A 26,942-nucleotide genomic window follows, 5' to 3' on the forward strand; every position below is an offset into this window, starting at 1 on the left:
CAAAGTGAAAGTTCAGGTTGTCAATTAACTGAGCTACTAAATCCCTACTCAAAATAGAATACAAACCTGCTACCACGTATGCATATGCAGAAATAACACAAATAGTATCATGAACTTACTGATTCTAAATCGTCAGTTTGCCTCTGTCCGTAGTAAGCAATGAATAAAAAGAGAAATCTCGACTAAAATGCCATCATCAATTAGAGCCACAATCTAGTATATCATCAGTAATGGTGTATTACAAGTTGCTAGAATGGCAAAAATGCCATACAATAACTGCTCTTCGAACAGATGAATACCAATGGCAGAAGACAAAAACTGCAAAGCTTACAGCATCACAACACACAACCCAAAGTGAAAAGCAAAAATGATAGAAACATTTCAAGCTTGCATTCAATTACAAAGGAAAATGAAGACTTTAGACTTTATATAGAGAAGCCAAGAGCAAAACTTTCTTTGCTTCTCAACCTCTTTCACTCTTTTTCTGTGTCTCTCTTTCTTTCTCAATACTATGTATATATAAAGTGGAGGAGAAAGAGGATGAGCACTTGTTTAAACTCGTCTCTTCACTCCTTTCTTCCTCCGACTTCCCACGATATTAACCTAAAACGTCATCATCTAAAGTCCTACTCAAACTGCAAACCAACAAGTAGTTGAAACTTACAGACAAACTTTCAAAGAGAAAGAAAAAAAACGAAAAAGAAACGATAAAAGGACTTCCTTGACCTCGCCGTGCAGTAGTAGTATAGCTGCACAATTCTTACATTAGAACCACAAGAAAAATGTGTGAGCATTTCATTTCCTCTTCCTTTTTGTAACTTCTTGTTTTTTCGTTCAAGTCTTTTAGACTAGCGTGTAGCTTGAAACCGAGACGATTGCAGGTGAAGCAGTGTGAATGTACACGAACTCGAGGCTTTTGCCAGCTGGCAAAGAGTTGAGCCAAGATGGGAAAATGAACGAGTTACCGTACTTTGTAAGACCCCAAAGAGGACCATAGAGTTTGACTATAGATAGCTTCAAGTTCTTAACCGTCTTTCCGGACTTGTTGGTTACTATTGCGGAGTATCTGTAGTAAGTCTTCCCATTCAGAGCCCATGAACTAGTTGGCCTTTGTGTAATAGCAACATGAGCATTAGCTGCAGATACATTTGTTTATTAGATTCCATCAAGACTTTACTATTGCAATTTATAGGAGAGAAATTGACTTAAATAGCCGCTAACCATAAAATATTTAAATACATAAAATATTTATTTTTGATACATTATAGTATATATATTTTTATATTTGGCCAGTGAGTGTAGTTATTTTTGGCCGACCGGCCAAATGTATAACTTGCCCTATTTAGAATTGGTCAATATATACCTTGACAGATGAATAGCAAGTGAAAATACCTGGGACTGGAAGTACTCTTGGCTTTGGAGCTGGAGTTACTTTTGGTCTTGGAGCAGGCTTTGGAGTTGGCTTTGGGTCAGGAACAACTGTAAGAAGCATAATAAAAAAAAATTAAGCATACAATTAAATGACTCAAATGATAAAACGATGTTACTACTACAACTACTAAGTCTCAAACCCAAGCAAGTTAGGTATAATGTTCGGACTCTTCAGTTTCTGTTGTTCCCCGTACAGTAAATCACACTAGAACATGATAAGCCACTAGGTTCAGTAGTTAGATATAATATTCACTAGTCAGTGAAGCGCTAACAAAAATGTCGACGGGTGCGAGTCGGATAATGAAAAAGTAGTGCATCTTAAATGGATCCGACTCGGTTGTGACAACATTTTTTGAGAGTCCAAGCAACAAGCAGGTTCATAAACAGTGTAAAACTAGTCAATTCATGATTAGTTCTCTCACAAGACTTATATGAAAAGATGTTAATTGACTAAATATACCTGGGAGAAGCTGATTGTAACCACTGTGACCAGCGTGAAGTCTTGCCAAGACGCCGATCAACGGGGCATTGTTATAAGTGGCAGGCTCAGTTTGCTCATAGTTGTCTCTTTGATCAGCAAAGTTGTCATAGGCATCAGGTCCACCAACAAGTGCACCAGTGAGGAGATTAGGGTCGCTCGCCTTTCTGCTATACCAGGTGGCATAACCTCCACGGCAGGTGACAAAAGTAGGATTAACTTTATAAGAGACAATGGAAGAAGCTCTGTGGTGTACTTGTCTTGGGTAATTGTTTCCATATCCCACCATGTAACTTGTGGCTCTTGGGTTGTCACCAAGAATGTAATCCACCTAGAAGATCAAACATGCTCATTAACTAACCAATTAAAATCCAATGACATCAATCTTGTAATACAAGAACAACAATTCAGCCTATGTGAGCCAAAGCTATGTTGCTCGGATTCACCAAAAAATGTTGTCGCACTTGTGTCAGATCCTCCAAAAATGCACTACTTTTGAAGGATCCAACACACACCTGTCGACATTTTTAAAGAATCCGAGCAAAAAAGCCAATAAGGGAGGAGGGGATCACGGTAGATTGACATTCAGCGTAAAGTAATCAATCTCCTCATAATACAGGTTTGTAATTGTCTTTACCTGTGACTTGGCAAACGAGAGGAGCTCATTTGGAGAGACATAACCAGAAGAACACTTGAGGGATTTGCCAGCAGAGGACAAATAGTCGGAATAAACAGTGGCAAGGAATGAAGCACTTGTGACAAATTGCATATTGTTCCATCTCTGTCTGAAGATGAGACCAGCAGGAGTCTTCTGGGTATTTCTGTTACCCTTTCCAAGACATGAACACATAAAGTTCTCTGCTTTCTGCTGGTAACTCTCAAAGACAGGTGCATTGTGACCAGCTTTGCCAGACATCAAGAACTGCCAACAGATGCAAATTGGTTATTTTACAGAGTAAGAAACAACTAAGCTTGTAAATTATGTTCATATTTCAGCTAATCTAGAAAAGAGGGTGTCACCGACATTGCTCAGACTCTACAAAATATCATCAGGTGTGAATCAGATCCTCCAAAAGTAGTACCTTTTGGAGTTATTCGACACGTGAACGACAACATTTTTATGAGTCCGAACAACATAGATTCTATTTTTATTTTCCAGTAGTGTGTCAAGATTCTATTTTTATTTTTCAGAAGGGTGACAAAGATTCTGTTTTTATTTTTCAGAAAGGTGTCAAGACTATTTTTACTTTTAGAAGGGTGTCAAGATTCTTGATTTATGTTTATTATGCTACTGTCTACTTGAAATTTGAAGAAAAAAATTGAAATTTATTTATTACCTGAGCAACAAGAGTTTGGACACCAGCATACTTGACATCCCAGCCAAATTCAGTCATGGACCAACCAGTTCCACCAAGTGCATCACCATTTCTTCCTAAGTAATTCAGGTAAAATTGATTGTTTGATGCCTTGTACAGCCATGCTGCTCCCCATAGTAATTCATCCTGTAACAACAAATATTCCCAAAAAAATAAATCAATTTAATAATTCATAAAGGAAAGTATTTTTTTTTCTTTTGTCTCTTTTTTAAAGTTCCTTTTGCATTTGGTAGCCCCATGAATACTTAGGATTCATATAATTGACTCAAACCAATTTGAGATTGAGACATAATTGATCAATATTGTTACTTAATTGAGAAAAATTAGAAAATACAAGTATCAATATGAAAAGAACAAAAAGGATAATAACACTTTTAGTCCCTCAATTGTTGGTAAATTCTAATTTTGGTCCTTATGATATATAACTCAAAACGTTTAACCCTCGACTAGTTAAAATGTGTATTTTTGGTCTCTTTATGTAGCGAATATGTTACACATGAAATATTTTTATAATTAAATTAACATCAATTATGAATTAGCAATACAAACTTAACATAACATATGATCAACTAAGTGGTGAAACAGTTGCTATAATTATGGTAGATTTGTGAAAATTCACAAATAAAGCAATCAATTATGCACATTTTCATTAGTTAGAGGTTAAATAAATATAGTCAGATATCATAAAGACTAAGATATTAATTTATCACTAACCGAGGGACCAAAAGGGTTAGTATTATAAATCCAAATATGAATAAAGGAGTTAGAATCACGTACCGCGTATCCACTGACAGATCGGTAGTATTTTTGAGCCACAGTAATGCTGCTATCATATTTGCCCCTATATTTGTCAGCAAACTCGAACAGCTGTTAACAAAAATAAAGTAATAAAATCAGAACAGCAAGGGTATATTGGGTACTACACAAAATTATTGTTAGAAAAGAAGGTGTGCTTCGTGTGATTGTACAGTACAACTGCACCGACAATCCACATCACGTGGAAAAAGCGACGTTTGAGGATCAATAGTAGATATACACGGTCGAGATTAGATCAGACGGCTATTAACACACTACCCGTGATATACGGCAAATCTGTTCCCTGTGGCCCCACTAAGATCCTTTTGTAGTGCCGAAAGATTTTGCTAACAATTACAACGGCAGGTAATGTTATTAATGCTCATTATCATTCAAGCTCAAAAGAGCAAAATTTAATTATTTCACATTATTCCAACTTTAAATACTTGCCCACATCCAATATTTACATAAAAATAATTCAAGTTATAGTGATAAATGATTTAATGAAGTGAAAATATATGTGACAGTTATGTATGTTCAAATACAAGTCATACATTTGCCGATTAAAGTAAGTTTTTATCATATTCCACTAGTGATAAAAGGAAAAACCTTACATTTATGTATTTTCACCAAAATTTAATTCCTATTTGGCTGGGATGTCACTTAAGAAGAGGCATTAATGAAGACATAGTTAATTGACCAAAATTGGAGAAGAAAACAATACTAATTAATATGGGCCTTGACCGAACATAACTCAATGCACATGGATTCTTACCTTTTAAAAAGGTGGGACAAGACCAACAATGTCGTAAGACCATTCTCAATAGAGTATTTGTGATGGAAGGAATAAAGTTTTTTTACCAAAAAGTTTATAATCATGATAGTGTGAAAATAACGTTATATTTCAACATTAAAGTTATCATTTTATCCTTAATAATATAATTTATAAAAATTAATAAATGTTTATTCTTGAAGGAAAGCCTTAAATAGCCGTAATAATCAACTAATGATTCTTATTTAATATTAGGTGTGGCTTACCAGATCATAAATGAACACGAATTACTTTGTGAATCGAAATATTATACCCTCCTTTTAGTTAATACTCCCTCTGTTTCAATTTATGTGAACCTATTTCTTTTTTAATCCGTATAAAAATGAATGACTTCTTTCTTAATTTGAAAACAAATTCACTTTATGAAATGATTTACAGCCACACAAATATTCAAAACTTATTATTTTAAACCACAAGTTTCAAAAGTCTTTACTCTTTCTTAAATGCCGTGCCCAATCAAATGAGTTCACATAAATTGAAAACGGATGGAGAGTATACATAATTTATTTTATCCCATATTTTACTGCTAACTTGCGCCGTTTAAAATATTTTATTATGGAATTTATTACGGTATTGTAGGGCGTTGGAGTTAACCTACACCGACAAGGCAACTAGCCCTGACAAAAAAGCTGAGCTAATTGTAACTGCCTAATAAATCGGGCCATTACCTAACATGCGCCCTTTTCCCAACACCTAACTAACTTGCGCCCACTCTCTCACTCCACAGTCCACACACACTGAAGACTGAGCCACTTTATTGTCTTAACTAAGAAACACAAGTATTACTTGTCACTAAAATCATTATTAATGAAAATTGTTAATTAACATGATGTGTATAAAATTAATCAGTATAAGACACACTTTATTCCATTGTTAATGTCATTAGGCACATACCATTTGAGATTGAGCCACTTTAGGGATAGTATGATACACGGTTTAAGATTGAGCCACTTTAGGGGCAGTATGATATGCGGGATAAGATGAGATATTCCAAAATTAAGTTTGGATTAATTTATAAATTTATATACCTTTTACCATCTTATGCCATCATTTATTCCATTAACTAGATAAGATAAATTAGTCCAAGAATAATAACCTCAGGATTATAATTTCGGAATAACTTAGTATGTGTATCAAATGACCCCTTATTGTCTGAACTAAAGAACAAATTAATCATAATTATGCAATTTAATTAACCTGATGGGCATGGTTAAGGAGCTCATTAGCATAACCAGGGTTGTAACGGCGGAACACGATGGAAGCGGCGGCCATGGCGGCAGCGGTTTCTCCGGCAAGATCCGAACCGGGATGGTTCGGGTCAATTCTATAAGCAGCTCTTGATGTGGTCATATCTTCTGGTCTTTGCCAACAGTAATGGTCCGTATTACCATCTCCTACCTAACAAAATCACAACATTAAAATTAGTTAACACACCAAATCCCAATTAAATTTGACTTGTTTATTAAAAGTCCCAATTAACTACACAAATGACAAAACCACATTCCATTTGGTTCACCTTTATGTGTAATATTACTGTAGTTAGTTATAAGACACTTTTATTCCATTGATAATGACATTAGGCACATTACCCATTAATTATTAAAACAAAACAAAAAGATCACCGGTCCAATTATGTTACCCGAAACTTCACTTAAGTGTCTACAAAAGTGAAGCCAAAATTTTTAATTTGTGCATTGTACATGCTAGAAAAATTAACTTATTAGGTTATCAATAAATTATTTATACATGATAAGTGAATTTATATCACATCTGAACCAAATTTACTGGATTCCACCTCTAGGTGTCTATGAGGCGAACAGAGAACAAAGTGATGGTAAATATTTATTCACATTCAATATTTGTATCGAATTAGACAATTTACTACACAAATACATATCTCACATTCACGAAGGGTAAAAATTAGTTTACCTCTCCATAGAGAACATAAGGTTCAGGGTGAGCTTTAAGGAGATAATCAGTACCCCACTTAACAGCATCCATAGCATTGCTAAGTTCACCACTAGCAGCCATTTGCCTACCATACTCCAAAATGCTCCATGACAACATTGTAATAGTAAATGCCATTGGCAAACCGAATTTCACATTGTCACCAGCATCATAGTACCCTCCAACCAAATCAATCTGCAAACGAAAAAAATCAACTCAAAATATTTTTAAAAATCATCAAAATGGAAAAGTACAAAAAAGCAAAAAAATAACCACCAAAACTGTAGTCAGTGATAAGTGCTCTTTTATTTTTAGTCAAATTGGATAAAGTCGCTTTTATTAGAGAGTATTTTACACCTCCCGATGCAAATTCGAATTTAATCTGACCCAATGCAGGGTAAAAACTTAACTACACTGGAGGCGGTTACACAATTAACCATGGTGAATTAATGTATGCAACTACAGTAAGCTGTATTAGTTTGGTGTACACACTCTATATGAGTAAGTATTTACCCCCAACACAGACACCGAACACCAGAAAATAGCAAAGAAAAACATACCCCACTAGCTTTTCCATCATTGAGACCAGAATTTCCTCTCCATTGAACTCTTTGATTATGAGGAAGGTAACCAGATCTTTGAGCTTCATAAAACAGAAAGCTCTTACTCAAAGCATCACCATAATTATGACCAGCTAATGCTAAAGGAACAAGAACACCAAGAACCAGAAAAACCAGAGAACTCACAAATAAAACCTTCATTTTTAACACTCAAAATTCAAAAGGGTGTGTTAAAATCACTTCAATGTGCAGATCTATTGTTTGTACACAAATGGGTTATGTGTTATAAGTACAATGTTGGTTTGTTTATCAGATAAAAACTTACTGATAAACTCACCCCTAAAGAAAATGAAGTTAAAAAAGAGAAATACAGAGTATGGGATTGAAAGAAAAGAAGAGCTTGAAGTAGTATATATGGTGGAGGGAAGAGAAGGTGCCAAATCAAGTAATGCAATTTATTTTATTTTTATTTTGAACATTAAATAATTAAAAAAAAAAAGTACTAGTAAAATAATTTGTGGGAATGGAGGAAAAAAATTGGTACTAGTAGGAAAGAGGAGGGGGTAAGTGCCATGTGCTTTTGTTCGGCGCTTTTACACAGCAGTCCTACTAAATTGTGCAGACAATAAGGGGAAAGATAAAATTATATTTAATGTGTATTTACTGAAAGGAGGAAAAAAGTGTGTTTGTAGGAAGAAAGAGTCAAAGGAGTTTTAAGGAAACCGTCTGCATAATGTTTTTTTCAATGGTAAAAGAGAAGTCTGTAAAATGTTTGTGTGTTTCACAATGTTAATAAGGGAAGTAAACAATGATGTCTCATTTAATATCAGTAGTTGTATTACCCCTGTGGATTGTGATGCACGGATGGGGCTGCTCCTTCCTTAGTCAGAAGTATTGGGCGTTCTCGGGTTCGAGCTAAAAATCTTTGATAGAAAGTGCTTTCCCCATAAATGGGTCCTACGCGGCACGAATCCGGATATAATGGAGCTCCAATGCGGGTACCGGACACCAATGACTGATCTAGGATTTTCACTAAGAGGGTTCGAAAAATAATAATGTAGTGTCTGGAATTTGAACATGGAACCTCAAGGTAAATTTTGAACCTCCTTAACCACTGAGTCAACCTTTAGTCTTGTGTTTAGGGTGTTCAGTATCTGTATATAGACATATAAAATAAAAAATTTACCTTATATATATAGTATAATTTTTTGTCGAGGAGTTTTGGGTGAACACCCTTGCTCCCTCCTAGATCCGCCCCCGCAGGACACCGGGTGGAAAAGAAAAAAAAAAGTTGTATTAAAAGCGAATGCAAAAATTAGAGTAAGTAAATATGTTAGTGTTATTACGTCCATGAATGCAAGATAATTTTAATTCTTCAATATTATTGTGATTGTGATGAGCATCATAGCATCTTGATTTTCCCCCTAACCTCCTGATCATTTAATTATGGAAAATGGTCAAAAATATTCAGTTACTACTAGGTTAGCAAGTTATCTCATAATTGTCATTACTCTAACAAAATTCCAATATGATGTATAGCCAACAGTAATTTAAAATCATAATCAACAGCAGTGAGGTTAGTTCATCAAACTTCTTTTGAAGTATTTTAACATGTTAAATTCATCTTACTTGCGCTAAAGCTCGATTAATATTTGATCAAATACGAAACAATTTATTTATAGTAAAGGTATAAATAATCTCAAAGTATTAAACGAGCAGAGGCGGAGCCAGGATTCAAAATTTGTGGGTTCGGGGTTCTAATTCTTTAAAATTACTGGGTTCTTAATTAATAATTTGTACATATTTGACAAAAATTTTAATACAAATATATAATTCGGACAAAAGGTACTGGGTTCGGCCGAACCCCACCCGAAGGGCTTGCTCCGCCCTGTATACGAGTAAAAGTGAAATATTTTTTTGTAGGAAAGGGGTAAATTTGGACTTTGCCTTTTTAACTATTAGTCTAATTTGACCTGATCACTAAAACCGTAGGTTTGTTATTTCTGTTACGGGCTGCCTTCGTTGTGCCTTGGCGCCCATAACCCCTGCGCGCCCAGGAGGGCCAAGCGAGTGTCAGTCGTGTAGGAGACGGGCGCAGATGAGTGTCAGCCGGGCGCAGGCAGTGTCGGCCGTGCGCGCAGGCAGGGTCGGCCGCGCAGGGAGTGTCAGTCGTGCGCGCAGGCAGGGTCGGCCGCAGGCAGTGTCAGCCGTGCGCGGGCGACGTGCATTGAAAAGGGGCTCCGATGGGCGAGAGTCAATAAGCATCTAGAGATGCTCTATGGCATATTATAAGAGTGCCAAGGAAGTTTAGCAAGGATCTGGGATGAGCCCATGGGCCGTCGGCGGACGAGGCCACGCGCGAGCCTGAGTGTCAGTCCCGTGCGTTTCCGAGCTATGGATGGAATCTTGGGATTTAGGGTGAGGGAACCCTTCCTAGGATGTTATGTAATGTGCTTACCAAGTTTGGCGTCATTTGAAGATCGTTCACCTAAGGGCTTGACTTAGCCAAGGAGCAGTGTCAGTGATTAAGCTCCCGAAGGCTATATCTCGTTCCACGAGTATGGGGATGAGACGAAACTTCATGGAGGAGTGAAGGAAGTCAAGAGAAAGAGTTAGGAACAGACGACGCCTCATTTGGAGTTCGGAAGAGTGAGAAAGGCCCATTGTGATTCTCTGGCAAAATGATGTCCAGTGCTAGAACTTGGGTTTTTCTTTTTAAAGCATATATAAGGGGGGCAGAGGTGTCACAGCTCAGCCAGCCTCCCCCGTGCGTGCTGTCGGCCAGTCGCACTAAGTGAGCAACCTTGAGGGAGGACCTCAAGGGCCTGCCTAGGCATCTCATAGGAGTGTCCTAGGTATCCATACGAGTTATGGGACTCTATGGACGGCGTCGTGCCTGCGGACCGCGTTGGGCGCACAACATGTGCCGGAGGCTTGACGTAGGAACTGATTATGCCCCGCGGGCTATCTTTATGCATGTTAAAGACCTCCGTGCCGATTGAGTACTCGAGGCACCACTCAAGAGCCTCGTGTATTGACTTGTGAGCTTGGCTTGGGTTCAGCCTTGCAAGCAAGGGTCCGTTGGCCTAGACGTGCAGTCGTGGGGTGACGCTGCACCACGAGGGATGGAAGTAAGTTGTGAGGGATATGTTTGCCAATGCCATGGGACAACCATAGGCATATGAAAAAGGACCGCACCTGACAAAGGCCAAGGATTGGAAGTTGCCCTACTCGGGCACGACACAAGGCAAGTGTCAAGCTTGAGGATAGGACTGTGCGCGCAGGAGCGACGCTCAGTGCCAGGCGAGGGACATGCATGTCCGTAGCCAACCCAAGGGGTACGCATAGACGAGACCCAGCATATGAAATGCGCCACAAGGGTATGATAGCAAGACAAGGCTGAAGCCTTGACATCAAACGAGCGGCACAAGGAACGCTAAGCCTCTGAGGCAAAGCTTCATCATAGGCATGGGGTCGTGCCAAGAAAACCTGGGATAAGGAAAGGCTGGCTTGTAGTCAGGTGGGACTACGGGCGCTGCACGGGCTATTTGTGTGCCGCTGCCGCTTAGGAGGAGTCGGCCCGTGACATTTCGTTTGCAAGGGCACAAGTGTCGTAGTTTAGGTTATATCTTGAATAGTGACAAAACCGAAAAGGTTGAAAGAATCATTGTATTTTGAATGTGGAAAAAATTGGCACTGCCAAATGGGACGCTCATAGAAATCTACTCGAACAGTGTGCAAATATTTACACGTTTCATTTACGAAGTTAAAAAAATAAGGGCCCGTTTAGAATTATTCACTTTTTTTGGAATTTTTTTTTTTTTTTTTTTTTTAAATCAGTGTTTGATCATAAAAATTTCAAATACAATTTGAAATTGTATTTCGAAATTTGAAAAACAAGTTTTCAAGTGAACAAGTTTTTCACTTTTTTCACAACCAAAACAACTATTACATTTCAACAAAAAAGTACAATTTCAAAAATTATGATCAAACACAACTCCAACTCTAACTCCAAAATTTCAAAAAAGTGAAAAAGTTTTTGGTTTCTATGGCCAAATGCCTACTTAATATTTCGGTCAAAGGTGAAAAAAAAGGGAGAAATGGATTTTTGGTCCTTTACAATTTTTTTTAGTTTTATGATATTTTTACAAGAGATCTTCATTTTTTACACATAAGAGATCTAAAAAAACAAATAAGAGATTTGAAAAAGACATTTTCTTCTATTCAAATTGTAAGAGGCCAAGAGATCTTATTTCCTCGAAAAAAAATGGCTGATTTTCGTATTATAGCTCTGAAAAATTGAAGTAGAGTTTATTAAAAAAAAAAACGCTTCCTATTATGATTTTTTTTAATATCCAAAACTCGAACATAAAACTTTTGATTAAGCGTCTGAGTTACATAATTTATCTTTTATTCTTTGTTTTCAGACACAAAAGCTTCTTCTAAATCTAAGCAGAACTTAATTCAGAATTTTATAATAATTCATTTTTTCACTAAGTTTAAAATTAATTATATGTATCTAGTAAATCTAAGCCAAAATTGTTAATTTCAGATAATTTAATAATTTACGCTCCTCATCCGCTTCCGAACCTAATTCTTTGCACCAAGCATTTGCATAGTATCTAAAATATTTCGATTATATATATATTGAGTTAAATCAATGAATGCGTTTATACACATCTTGCATAAAATATTCACTAGTGCATTGCAATCTACTTTTTTTCTTATTATTATTTGGTTGATAAATCCTCACTTTGATTTTAAGACTTGATTTTGTTAGGCATTCTGATTCAACTCAAGGAAAACCTTATTGGTGCCTCTTTACCTTCATTTCTATCTAATTTTTAGCTCAACGTTTTGTTATCTATTACTAGTATTAGGCATCTTTTTTATTATAGTAGATATGATGATATGAAGGTCCTTTGTTTTTTTTTTCTCTAGTTGATGGTACATTTAAAAATTGTAAACATCTCTTGAGATACATTACTATCAGATATGTATCTTATAATACTTAAAAGTACAAAGTTAGAAATTTGAATTTCTTTAAGAGCAAATTCTACTTAACATTCTTAACTTTTTGGGTCAGGAGAAAAACACTAGACCTTTATGATATTTAGGCAACTTTTTTCATTTTTGAGAAAGAATTATAATAGTATTAGGTTTTATTTTTGATATTTTAAAAATACTTTCGATGACGAACATCTTTATGTTGTTGATTGAGATAAAGGAGATTCATAGCCTGTTTGGCAAAACATCTAAAATCAACTTATTTTAAAAATACTTTTAAAAAAACACTTTTGGCGAAAAACAGTTTGTGTTTAGCCAATTAATTTAAAAAGTCAAAATAATCATTCCTTCCGTTCATTTTTACTTGTCCATATTTAACTTGTCACACCCCTTAAGAAGCAATAAATGAAATACCATTGTTACTATATTACCTAATTATTCTAGATCATTTAAATAATTGAAATCAATCATTTAAATAATTGAAATCAATCAAACATATTTTAGAAGTTATGCATCCATTAACAATTCTTTGAAATTTCCAATCAATAATGAATAATAAAGGTAGAATAGGCATGAAATGATAAACTCTCTTGATTTTTCATAATGGACAAGTAAAAATAGACATATATTTAGTATGGACAAAACAAAAATGGACTGATGGATTATTATTTTTCAAAATTCAATAGACTAAGTGGAATTTAATCTTCTTCTTTTTTTTAACCATTGCACTGAATTATAAGAAGTAATTAAATTAGTTGGGGAATGTATTAAGTGATTCAAAAAACCGACAACCCGACAAAGAACACTCGTCGCCATTAAAATTTCTACCTGGCAATTCATTTTTCACCATTTTCACATTACCACCGACAACTCTATTTTCAGTTCATTTTTTACCGTATAGATGGTATTCTCGTTATTTCTCCAAACCGTCTGCCCATTTTCATACAACATTTAAAGCAACAAAAAGAAAGAGAAAAAAAAGGAAGAAAAAGAGAGCATGAAATGGGGACCTATACTCGTGTCTTCCACTTCCCAACCGCAATCAACGGCAAGATTAATAGAAAGAAGATAAAAAGTGTCAATGACAATATTGTTTTTGTACTCTCAGTTAATTTAATTAGTGATACCAAATTAATTGTTATTTTTATTAGATTATCATGATAAGAAAATGAACTCTATATAGGCCAACTCAATTTCAAAAGCTATTTCAAGATTATATAATAAGATAAATTGTTGTTTCCGTATCGATGTTTGACTACTAACACCCCCATGTACGCCTAGGCTTAACAACTGCAGAATGAACAAGATAATATAGGGACCTAATATCGAGCAAACAGAGTTTAGTGTGTTTGATCAGATAATAACTGACGATTTTAGGCATAACTAAGCCTAAACAGTTAGTTCAAAAGGTGAGAATTGTCAAGATCATATACGAAAACAAACTGCATTGAATGCACTCGCAAATGTGAAACTACTAATGTACCAATAATTTAATTATACTCTTAACACCTTGAATGCACAAAACTAAAGTCATTTATGCAGTAAGCATGAAAAGAAATAGGAAAAAAATTGGAGAAATGAATTGGTGGACCTATACCCGTGTCTCTAGTTCAACCGCATTCAACGGCCGGTTTACATAGAGAAGGATTTTTTTTTTCTTTTTTTTCTCTTGCTATATTTTGCACTTTTTAAAAAGTGAAGACTTTTTATTTAAATATATAGTATAAATAATTATGGAAAGTAGTGAGAACAAGCACGTCACACATAAGTCAAAAGGCAAGGCACCGCAATTAACGGCAGACACAGGTTATGTGACGGTCACGGCAAGCTTAAGCCTTCCATTTTCTAGTTTAAAACACCAAAAAGTTCATAACTTGTGCTAATTAAGGAGTAATCATTTTCTTAATTGTCCTAATGAACGTGCCAACCCTTGAATTTTGTCCATGATAGTACTATACATGCACTTCAATGGGTTGTTTATTTAGTATTCTTACGAGTCAACTTCTATCTTTGACTAAAAGTTTCTAACCAATTTTCAAGGTTAATAATCAAGGATTTAAGTTACTCCATCCGTTTCTAATAAATACTATATCCTTACGGTATAAAAGAACTTTACACTATCAATAAATTTTATCATTTTACCAATTAATATTTATCAAGAGAATTACTTCAGAGCACCGCCCTGTCAAGGCGGAAGCTGCGGGTTCGAGCCCCGTCAGTCCCGACGGATTCAAATTACAGTATTTAATAAATGACCTGTGTGCTAGTCCAAGAAGTAAAGTTTATGAAACTTGATAATATTCAAGTTTTGAGATACTCAAAAAGAATTTAAACATTTAGAATTCAGGGCAAGACTTACTTATTTTCTATTGTCCAGTGCAAGGTGGAGCACATTTTATGCATAGGTCTTTAAATTGTATTTATCATAATTTATTCAAAGACTCCTCTTATAATTTAATAGTTGTTTTTACTAGCTTTAGATATTCAATATCAAAAATTTACTGGCTTGACTAATTTTAATTCTCACCGGTGGGTTGACTACATGGAGAGGTAAATGCCCTCTAAGTATCAAGAGATTTCCTATTTTCAGAGTGTTAACTCTGATTAAGAGGTGTAAACTCGTTGCTATTGTCAAAACGGATACTTACAATATATAGAGCGCTAATTTTGCTGGATTAATTGCATACAATATCACATGAACTAGTACCATTTGTCTCTATTAATACTAGTTTATTTTCCCTTTTCATGTACTCCTTTGATATCATACTTTTATTTTTTTTCTTTATTGTTTAAGTGTAGCTGTACCAACTTCTTGAATCTTGAGCATATACACCGGTGATATGCATTCAAATTGGCTTACAACATACATAACAAGTTCAAAATTCAAATGACTTTTGCAATTAATGTAGGAGGGAAAAAAAGCAGCGGAAACTTAGCGATTTGCCCAATTTAATATACTAATTTGCAAGTATTTAATTAAGAAAACTGTTGTTCTTTAATTAATTTAACACAATTTCTTAGTGGGATGTTGCTTAAATTTGCAATTAATCCAGATATTATGCACCCCTCATTTGACTTAGTCTTGGATTTTGGAATTTCACTTCCCGATTAATACATATATAGTTTGTTTCATTTTATTCGGTCAATGCATTTTGTACTTAATTGTGGAGTAACTAAAATGGTACATTATTTTAATAATCGAACACCACAAATCTGCAAGTTCAAAATGGCATGTCTTCTGGGAAGCTTCTGAATTTTTTGATTATTTTTTTATGCATTAATGTTGTCTTCAAAACAAAGTAATTGTTTATTATTTATAAATATCAATGGAATTTCAACTTGTAAAATGCTTAGTTGTTCAAAATTAAGAGTAATTGCGTGGAAGCTCTTTGATCCTAGATTCACTTCCATCGTTTGAAAGAAGTTACTTTATTTTAGTCCGCACGGGCATATAATTTTGTTTAAACCTTTTTTTTTTGTGTGTGTGTGAAAATGGATGAAAATTCAGTATGTCTAAAACTTTCAACGATATCTATATTCTATAGTTAAATTAAAATATGGTAAGTGCGAGCCCGTTCACTATTTCAAATGTGTGCATGGTATTTACTATTACGACGACTATTGATGGGTAAAAATGTTTCTCGATACTCAACGAGATACACCAACCTCTACATGCTTAACTCCTAACCCTACGAGGTTGGAAATATAATGCATTTCAATCGTTCCTTTTGATATGATCATTATAAAAAATTATAGGAAGAAGATAAAACGTGGGAAAATATTGTAGAGTATTTACTGTTGTCAATATAAGGTTGCTCGCGCTTCCATCTGGGAATGGGCATGGCTTCAACTTCTCAAGTTTGAAAATTGTGTCGGACTAAAGTTATATACAAACTTTTGAAATCGAATAAAATCGTAAAATCATTATCACGCTCGTTACGATTCATTTGTGGCAGGTCCCGTTGATGATTCATAGCTTCTCTCGAAAATTACATTATTGCATTTTAGAAATAAACTCTCTACGTAAAGATTATGATAAGATTATATCATGTGTGCCGCACGAGGACAGTCTATCAACTACTACTACTAAAGAAACTTCCTAATAAATTCCTATATAAATTCCAATATCAAACGAAATACATAGAAAAAAGCCATGTGAACTATGTGAAGGCAACACGAAATAATGAAACAAAATTGTCTTGGGATACATTAAGGGTTCAGACAACAGAGAGGCAATCACATGAGAATTTTTCATGGTATAATCATTAATAATACAATGAGGAAAAATAATAATACGCAGTTGTAGTTGTACACTTGTAGTATATTATTTGCATTTATATGTTCTGTAAATATGACAGCTGAGGTCCTTAAAGGAATGTGAACATGTGCACTATGATTAATGTACTTGTCATACGTACCAAATTTATTAAAAGTTTGGTTCTTTTTTCTTTCTTTTTTTTCATTCTGTTAGAATGGCCGACATTTGTTCTAATCATGTTTAGATTAAGTTATCAAGATAATGAATGTGAGAACTGAGATAAATCAATTTGGAAATCTAGATTCTTTACTTCTCTTTAGCAGCTTATATATATAGCGTCAAGTTTGTTGGCCACTTCAAACTAAGCAAATAGAGTCACAAGACAAATCGTTTCACAAATATCTCTTAACTAATCGAATTTTTAGTCTTAAAAAGCATGCTTTCTTGGAACTTAAATTGATTATAGAGTCTTCTGTCTTGGTCGTGAATATCTTAATGGATTGTTTGTTGTTCAAAAACTAATGTTTGGACAATTTCTAACCGTCCATAGATATTGTTTGATATGCATTATTATATATTAATTACTAATGATTGCTCAGCATCAGCTGAACAAGTGTGAAATATCGAATGAACTAATTCACTAGTAGCTATTACTTGAAGTTATTAAGCTTTATGAAACCCCCACGTCGAGAATAAAAGAGCATCAAATAGATTATGAGCTATAGGTTGAGAACCATGCAAAAAAAAAAAAAATTATACAAAAATTAGTTATACTCATGTTCTTTCACTTAATGTCAAACCAGCCGTTAAACGAGCATAGCTTGCATTTGTAAGTCTTCAATAAAATACATGGATCAACCTAAAATCCCGTAATTTGTAACATGGTTTTATATCACTTGAAAGGAAAAAAAGAATATTGTGAAGGTAGATTTAGGATAATAAATACTTACTCGGACTTAGTGTTTACACGTAATTAAATAATTAACCCAAAGAATCAACAAATCAAAGTGAAAAATGCATATCGCTTTATCATAGTTAAGTATTAAAATGCATATATATACAAGAAACATGTACATATTTTATATTCATTGATTTGTTATAATACCAGTACATATAATTTTTTACCGTAAATTTAGTTGGCATTTGATATGAAGAGGCCTTAGAGGAATAGCGGAGAGACTTTAATTAGGGTAAATTGGCTTCTAGTAGTTGTGAGAAGCTCAACTACACACGAGATGGAATAAATGCCAAGGGGCGAAAGGGCCTTTAATATGATTGCATATGAGCGGTTGGTTTGTACTTTGTACTATTATTACTCCTACCTTGTATACACCTATTTGTTGCTGTCAATGGCCTAGGTTGATCTTCCCTTAGATATGCTTGTCCAATCCATATTGGAACCACAATATCCCCATTGATTAGAATCTTGTGGCCATGCACTAAACTTAAGTCCTCAAACAACTTACATGTGTTATCCATCAATGTCCTACAATCAATCACACACAAGAGGTCCACCCATCAAACCCACCACCAAATGAGGAAGGCGAGTAGGTTTAGACCGTCATGAGATAGTTTAGTTTTACTCTTTAGATGATTGTGCGTGCCGCAACAATAATCCAACCCAATATAAGAGCATACGAGCATTGGTGAGTTGGCGAAAACTCACTACTAAAAAAATTAATTTTTTCGACCTCATGAGGACGAAAAACGGGAAAAATCGACCTTAAGCCCTGGTTGGTAAATAGTTTAACCGACCTCAAGAGGTAGGTATAATATTTACATCGCAAAATTAAAAATTAAATTACCGACCTCATGAGTCATGAGGTCGGTAAGTTAATTTTTTAATTTTATATTTTTAAATATTACCGACCTCATGAGTCATGAGGTCGGTAAGTTAAATAGATTTATTATTTTTTAAACTTTCAGACTCATGAGGTCGCAATTTTGTAAAATATTAAAATTATAATTTAAATATTTCAACCTCATGAGGTCGGAAATCTATTACAAATTAAACCTTTTTTTTTTTTGCTACAGGCGTCATGTCGGTAATTTTAAATTGAAATTTTATAGAAAACCCGACCTCATGAAGTCAAAAAATTTAACAATTTCTGGGCATAAACCGACCTCATGAGGCACACTTTTTCTGCAATGAAATTTGAATGATTTTATTAATACGGAATCAATCATTAGAATTATATTATTTGACAAAAAAAATTGTTGTGTACCCTAGACTCCAAAACATTTGTCTCTTGAGCTCTGCTAGCGTCTGCCCCAAGTCGGAGGGGCGTCCCTATATAGTTTTTTTGTCAACTTAGAAATCTTTTTTGATGTTTTTTCCGGATAGAAGCTGCAGCAAAATAATTAACACTACAAAAAAATGGGTAACTTGTGAAGGTTGAAAGTTGAAATTTGCAGGGGTTTTAGCCTCCTTAAGCAATTAGTAAAGGCTAAAAACCCCGCGAATTGCAACTTTCAACCTCCGCAAATTACCTTTTTTTTTTTGTAGTGTAAACAATTAGATGTTAAATAAAAGCATAAAGAAAATAACTAATGCAAAAGGAAAATCATACATGAATCCCACGAGCTCGATGATGAGTCGACCATAATAGTCATAAGACTCAATTTGTGAAGTAGATGATCCTAGTCTAGATGATCCATCCAGGATACAAGTACCAGAATCAAAGCTACTATCTTAAAGTTGAAGTCCCGATATCCCAAACTATGGAGTATATGATGACGAAGAATGTGATATAGTCGGGCTAGAAGTAGTTGTAGGAGTACCACTCAACGACGCCCGCTGAGATCCCTGAGGAAACTGAGAGATGCCATGTGGGATAGTAAAACTAGGGGTGGACATCATAGTACGGGATTGAGAGATGTCGTGCGACTCAATTTGGCCCTGAGGTGGACCAATATAGGTTGAGGATAGCACTACTGAGACGGCTAAGTATAGGATTGGCCGTTTAGGCCAGAATAATGCGGCAATGGACTGTCAAGTGGTGGGAGATATGGCAAAAGGCTTCTATCTCTAATCACTATGACACCTGCCTCTCTAGGCACTATGTAACCTGGCGGTCTAAACTGACCCCATCCTTTTTTTTGGGGGGGGGGGGGGGGGGGCATTATCTATACTATTGCCCTTCTTATCACCCGTCAACTGCACAACAAATATATCTAAGTATTGCAATATAAATTAATACAAAAGCAAGATAAAGTATTCAAATATTTATAAGTCTTACAACCAAGGAGTTCCTACTTTTATTTTCTGTTGTAAATCATCTTTTTGGATATTTATCTGTACATTTTTTTTTTGTGAAGAAAAATTGGCTCAACATTGCAAATCATTGACAAAGTTGGGTTGCCCACAAAAACATTCAAAATGTAGTTATGTTCGACAAAGAGAATAAAATTCGAATTTGCAACTTTTTTCTAGATGAGTCTATAGGTGCGTTTACTTACCTTATTACTTTCATACATATTTTTTTTGTTAATGTTTCCCTCTATGATTATCTATCAATGCCTTTGCTTCTTTAGTACTTTTCTTGGGAGCAAATGTTGAGAAAGCATCAAATGCCGAGGAGGAGAAACAGAAAGCTCCAGCTAAAAAAAGAAAACGGGTTGATGGTATGCATAGATAATATTATTTTTTGTTGTGCTTCTTAATATTTTTTATGTGAATTGTAGATGAAAAACCTGAAGAAGATGCTCCTATAAAGATACAAAATGTATGGCACGGCGCTCCAGCTATGAAAAAAAGATTGGATGATGCTATACATAGATTATATTCTTTTTTGTTGTGCTTCTTTAAATATTTTTCTTGCTTCTTTGATATTTTTCATGTGAATTGTAGATGAAAACCTGAAGAAGATGATCTTGTAGAGATACAAAAGTTATGGCATAGTGGCGGTTTTGGTGTGTGGAACTCATTACTTTTGGATATTATCTTCTTTTAATTGTGCTTCATTAATATTGTTCTTGGGATTATAACAATAAAAAATATATTGCTATTGGTATTTGTAGTTGTAGAAAACATAGCTAAAGACGAAATAGAGAAGCAAAAGCCATTGCTATAAAAAGAGACCTATTGGGTTTCTTAGCTTTGTTTAACAAGGCCGTAGGGCATGATCCTTGCTTCTGTAATCTCTCTGGTGATATCAAGATGCTTAGGAGCTTGTTACTCAACTGGAAAGTGATACTGTGAGGTATATATTATCTTTTGTGTGTGCCTTTAGTTTCTTTTATAACATTGACGAGAGTTTGAATTTTTGAAATGAACAAAACGAAAAAAATCAATATAGGGCCAATGATAGCACTGCTGAGCCGGCTAAGTATAGGCTTGGCCGTTTAGAAAGAATAATGCGGAATTGGACCGTCTTGTGGTGGGAGATATGGTGAAGGGGCTCTATCTCTAATCACTATGGCACCGGGCTCTCTAGGCACCATGCCACCTGTCGATCTAAACCGACCCCTACACTTTTTTGTTTTTTGGGAGCATTATCAATATTGTTACCCGTATTATCACCTGTCATCTGCACAATAAATATATTTAAGTATTGCAATATAAATTAATACAAAAGCAAGATAAAGTGTTCAAATATTTATAAGTTTTACAATCAAGGAGTTCCAACTTTTATTTTCCATTGTAAATCTTCTTTTTGGAAATTGATCTGCACATTTTTTTTGTGAGTACAAATTGGCTCAACATAGAAAAGCATTAATAAAGTTGGGTTGCCCACAACAAACATTAAAAATGGAGTTGTGTTCGACAAAGAGAATAACATTCGAATTTGTAACTTTTTTCTTAATGAGTCTGTAGGTGTGTTTACTTACCTTATTACTCTCATACATATTTTTTTGTTTACGTTTTTCCTCAATGGTTATCTACTATTTTTTTGCTTCTTTAATACTTTTCTTGGGAGCAGTTGTTGAGAAAGCATCAGATGCCCAGAAGGAGAAACAGAAAGCTCTAGCTAGAAAAAGAAAACGGGTTGTTGGTATGCATAGATTATATTGTTTTCGTTGTGCTTCTTTTAATATTTTTATGTGAATTGTAGATGAAAATCTGAAGAAGATGCTCCTGTAGAGATACAAAATGTATGGCACGGCGTTCCAGCTATAAAATGATGACGGGCTAATGCTATGCATAGATTATATTCTTTTTTGCTATGCTTTTTTAAAAAAATTCTTGCTTACTCAATATTTTTCATGTGAATTGTAGATGAAAAACTTGAAGAAGATGATCTTGTAGAGATACAAAATTTATGGCATGCTGGGGGTATTGGTATGTGGAATCCATTATTTTTGCATATTATCTTCTTTTAGTTGTGCTTCATCAATATTGTTCTTGGAATTATAACAATCAAAAACATATTGTTCTTGGGAATTGTAGTTGTGGAAAACATATTGTCTTTGGGAATTGTAGTTGTGGAAAACATAGCTAAAGACGAAGTAGAGAAGTAAGTCATTGCTATAAAAAGAACATATTGGGTTTCTTATCTTTGTTTAACACCATAAGAATTTACATAAGGAGTGGAATACATTCAAATACTTGAGAAAATTGGTCATGAAAGCCAAAATTTGAAGAAAAGTGGCTAAAAGAGCAAAGGAAAAATCCAAGCGGGCCACGTAGTTACCCACGTAGCCACCCACACATTTGAGGAGAAGAAAAATGAGGTTCTGAAAGTACGCATGTAGATTACGTGGCCACGCAGCTGAGCCATGTACCTCACCCACGTAGCTGAACGTGAGGGGTGTTTTTGTCACATTTTTGCATGACTTTAAACATATTTTAGGGCACTTTCTTATATTATCTTTGTACCTTTGAGCAAAGAAGAGCCTCCATAGATACATTTGGCAAGTTTTGAAGGATTTCACCATAGATTATCAATTGTCTTCCTTAATTACTTTTTTATTATGTATTTATTTTCCTTTTATCTTGTATTTTCCATTTCTAGTATGAATGGCTAAACCCCATAGTCGGGGTTGTAAATTCTTATGGTGTTAATATGAATGGATGTTACTTAATCTTTCTTATTGATACTTGAGATTTTATTATCTACTTGTTGACATTTTTATTTGTCAATTTGGTGGTTTCAAACACTAGATTAAGCCCTAAATATCCATTTCTTGCTTGCAAGAGTGGAAATTGAATTGGGTAATTAACTAGTAAGGAATTGAGTATATTAAGGAATTATAATGCTTGATTAATGAAATCGAACTAGGAATAGGGAGATTTCTACTTGAGTTTTAACAATTGGGTCTTATTGTGGTCTTTTGGGTTTGGAAAAATTCATAAGATAAGCTTTGAAAAATTGGACAATTCTAGTGAGTAATTAGCAATTGAATCATAATCATTAATCATATGTATTTAATCAAGATTACTTATATTCATTATTTAGCTATGCCATATTGAGGTTGCAATCCCAGTCTCTCTTTTAATTGAAAACAAACAAAATATTTTCTTGCATTTCAGGTGTTTGATAAAATTCTTAGCTTAGTTTAATAGTTAAGTTTTAGAAGTAATTGTTAAAATCAACTCTTTCATTTGAAGAATACTTTAGGAATTCTCAAATTCTCACACCTTTTGACATCTTAGCAAACTCCTACTTCTCGTCGAATCGACCCCAACCTTTTGTTGGGTTTATTAATGCTACGACCATACTACATTTCATTTGAGGCATAGGATTGGACATTATTGTTACTCTTGTGACCTAGTTACTTTCATAAATTGGAAAAATATCCTATATGATTAGGTATTAAAATTTCTAGACTTCTTTTAAAGTCATCTAAGAAATATTCAGTAAAGCACAAAACAAGAAAACGAGGCCCCACTACTGCCTCCACTCTTACTGAAATCATCATAAACTCTTTCTACTTCACAGTATAAACTAAAATATAACAACTGAATCTAAAAGCATGGTACGCACCGTAAAATAATATAAGGGCATAATTATTCCGTGTCATTGACTTCCTAAGATAATCTTTTGTAGTGAGTAGTGTATGTGTAGTAACAAGCTTAAAAACATTCTGTGAGCTTCTTGAAACCTTCCACACGTGAACCCTACTATTTTGATGTGATGTGAACTCACGTTGTTACCAACTGTAATAAGAGCTTCAACATAGCCATCTATGTTCCAAATTTGTTAAATTACCTAATTGCCAGTCAATGATATTCTTACCTTGAGAAGCCTTGAATATGAATTTTTCACGGAGAGCTAAATAAGAAACTACACCAGTGTGGGCTGAAAGAATCGCTACAGTGGAACCAAGAAATGAGAATTTTTAAAATTCTACTGCTTGATGCTGAGAGAGCCAGAAAAGTTAGGGTAAGAGGATAATTAAAATCTTAAATTTTGTAATTAAACTAAATATTTGATATTTATATTAATTCATATCAGGGTTGATGATAATTTTGAGTTGGCCCCCACAATTTTTGAGTTGGTAAGTCTTCCGGTTATTGTTTTTTAATATTTCAGTAATTTGACTAGTTTCAGTCAAATGATAACCCATTTAAAAATGCAAGATAAACCTATGTAGCTTGAGACAATGTGGGTTTAAGCAGCTTCATAGCTATATTACTGTCCTTTACTGAACTTCTATTATCTAACTAGCAATGAAGTTTGATCCTGACGAGCACAAAACACAATATAATCTAAGCGTTTCGCTAGTCAACTATTGTATAGTATTTAGATCGTCTCCACATGGATTGGTACAAACAATTACTCAAACAAAATCTTGCTCAGTATTATTCAGGTGATCAACACTTGAGTTGTTGTGGTAAAAAATCACGATTATCGACTACGAACGTAATTAAAGACAATTGACAACAAAAGCAAAGGTTACTGTTAATATGAAAAGTAAGGGTAGTAGACAAGACAGATGCATGATTTTAGCAATGGCTTGCGTGATGACATGCCCAGGTGCGCGGACGTGCACCACTTTGTGTGTAGTTTCTCACTTATTTCATCTTCTTTTCATCCATTTTGATCCATCCTCAACTACACATAAAACGACATAATTTAGCAATATCCACACGTAAAATCTCTAACTTCACATAAAAATCCTGTCACATAAGCTCATAATACTCGAGGAATGTCTAACCATCAGGTCCCAAGTGTTTTGTGTAGATAATCAAGCAGCAATTACAAGCCACACAAGGGACCCACTCATATGTAACTTGCCTTGCTCCATATCTACACGTGTTCCCAAATTTGATTCACACACGTCAAACATTTTTAAACTCTAGATCCATTCACAAATCTTTCGCTTCTGCTCCATTGTAAGTGAATAACTAGCCTTAGGATTGAAGACCTTATTCTATTTGTCCTGCAACCATAACTCTGTTCGCCTACAATTTTGAGCCTTAGCATTATCTTTATTCTTTCCCTTCACATCCATCATTGTGTTAAATAAATTATCAAAGTAATTTTTTTCAATGTGCATGACATCAAGATTATGTAGCAGAAGATTATCCTTCCAATATGTTAACTACAAAAATATGCTCTGCTTAGTTCAGTTATGGGCAACCACATACCCATCGAATCTGTACGGTTCTTCTTCAGTAACCTTCATAAAGTTTTGAGCCCTCTCCCAAATATCCTCCCCCGACAATATAGGAGGTGGACAGTATTGTTCAATTGCATTCTTCATGAATGCATTTTTCATACTCCTAAGTTGATGATCCATTAGCAAGAACTAACGGTGACTATCAAATCATGAATCTTTTTGCCATGATAACTTTCTAGCTGTCATTCACCCAGACAACATCCCGTATGCAAGAAAATCATTAATAGTCCACATTAAGGCGGCCCTCAAATTAAAATTCTTATTACGCGAAACCTCAAATGTCTCAACCCCTTCAACCCACAACAGTTTCACCTCGTCAATCAAAGATTGCAAGTATACATCAATCAAAACTTTTGGATTATGCGGGCCAGGAATAATGCAATTAAGGAATATATATGGACTAGTCATAGAAAAACTCATGTGGAAGATTATACAGGTTAAGAACACAGGACAACAAGAATATGGTGCAGCAGAAACAAAATGTGGAGTAAATCCTTCTAAATATCAACCCACCTTGATGTTCTGTGGTTCAGCTACGAAGTATGGATAGGTAATATCAAAATACTTCAAAGCCTCACCATCTGATGGATGACACATAACACCGGGTGGCCTTATATTTTCATTATGCCATCTCATATAAGGAGCGGAGCTATTTGATACATACAACCTCTTTAACCTTGGTATAAGAGGCAAATAATGCATTGCCTTAACAACAACTGTCCTCCCACTTTGAGCCTGCTTAAAACGATCTGTACCACAAAACTTACAAGATTCTAGACTAATGTCATACTTATAGGATAACATGCAACCATTTTCACAGCAATCAATTCTCCCAGACGAGAGTCCCAACTTAGACACCAATCTCTTTGCCGTATAGTAATTATAAGGTATCTCTAGAGTTGGGTCAACAAATTCATGCATTAGGTCAATCACTGAGTCTATTGCCCCTTGGTGAACATCCAATCCGCTTTGATACTTAATAATCTAACATCAATAGACAATTGAGAGTGGGGACTCCCATCATGTAAAGGCCTACTAGTTTGTTTTAACTTTTCAAAAAAAAGGTCTAGCTTCTTCATTGGGAGGTTCTTCAATAGGGTCACCATATTAAAATTCGGAATGCATACCATAAGCATCCTAAACCATGTCGTGCATTTTAGAATTTTGGGTATTAGGTTCCGCGTCACTACTACTTTCACCAACAACAAAGTTTTGAAATCTACCAAAATTACTATCCGTTTGTCCATGACTAGTCCATACTATATAATCATTTTGAACCCCATTTTGATATAGATGAAGCCTAACAATCTCTGATGTCTCGTAATTAATATATCCATGTGTAGCACAAGGACACCTAACAAGTCATGGGTTAGAAAAAGTTCAAATGTCATTGCATAGTCAACAACAACAATGACACCAACTACAAATTCTTCCCTCACCCCCCCCCCTCGGCTGATATAAGTCCTATCATACATCCAACTACGAGATTCCATCTATACAGATAAAAAAATTTGATATTGTCAAACAAACAACAACAACAACATACCCGATGAAATTCCACAAAGTGGGATCTGGGGAGGGTAAAGGGTACGCAGACCTTACCTCTAACCTGGGAGGTAGAAGGGTTGTTTCCGGTAGACCCTCAGTATAAGGACAAATAGTGAAATCGTTAAACCATACGTTAAATACTAAT

General features: G+C 34.9%; 1 protein-coding gene and 1 long non-coding RNA gene across 3 annotated transcripts; one reads left to right on the plus strand and one right to left on the minus strand.

Moving 5' to 3' along the window:
- Positions 1-355: 355 nt before the first annotated feature.
- On the minus strand, positions 356-7,808 carry LOC132634796 (endoglucanase 6-like). Its single transcript, XM_060350882.1, has 9 exons — positions 7,420-7,808; positions 6,842-7,054; positions 6,110-6,310; positions 4,063-4,152; positions 3,247-3,411; positions 2,547-2,831; positions 1,892-2,240; positions 1,393-1,479; positions 356-1,136 (listed from the first exon to the last, which is right to left on the minus strand). The coding sequence occupies exons 1-9, from the start codon at positions 7,618-7,620 to the stop codon at positions 844-846; spliced, it is 1,884 nt and encodes a 627-aa protein (XP_060206865.1). The 5' UTR covers positions 7,621-7,808; the 3' UTR covers positions 356-843.
- A 12,026-nt stretch (positions 7,809-19,834) lies between these two features.
- Positions 19,835-22,689, plus strand: LOC132634797 (uncharacterized). 2 transcript variants are annotated; one of them, XR_009580342.1, is made up of 3 exons: positions 19,835-20,129; positions 20,219-20,886; positions 21,607-22,689. It is a non-coding gene; the product is annotated as an uncharacterized LOC132634797 (long non-coding RNA). The 2 variants fall into 2 exon arrangements; XR_009580341.1 differs by having other exon boundaries at positions 20,219-20,308; positions 20,535-22,689.
- Positions 22,690-26,942: the final 4,253 nt, after the last annotated feature.

This window comes from Lycium barbarum, chromosome 4, assembly GCF_019175385.1.
Source record: "Lycium barbarum isolate Lr01 chromosome 4, ASM1917538v2, whole genome shotgun sequence".
Lineage (NCBI taxonomy): Eukaryota > Viridiplantae > Streptophyta > Magnoliopsida > Solanales > Solanaceae > Lycium > Lycium barbarum.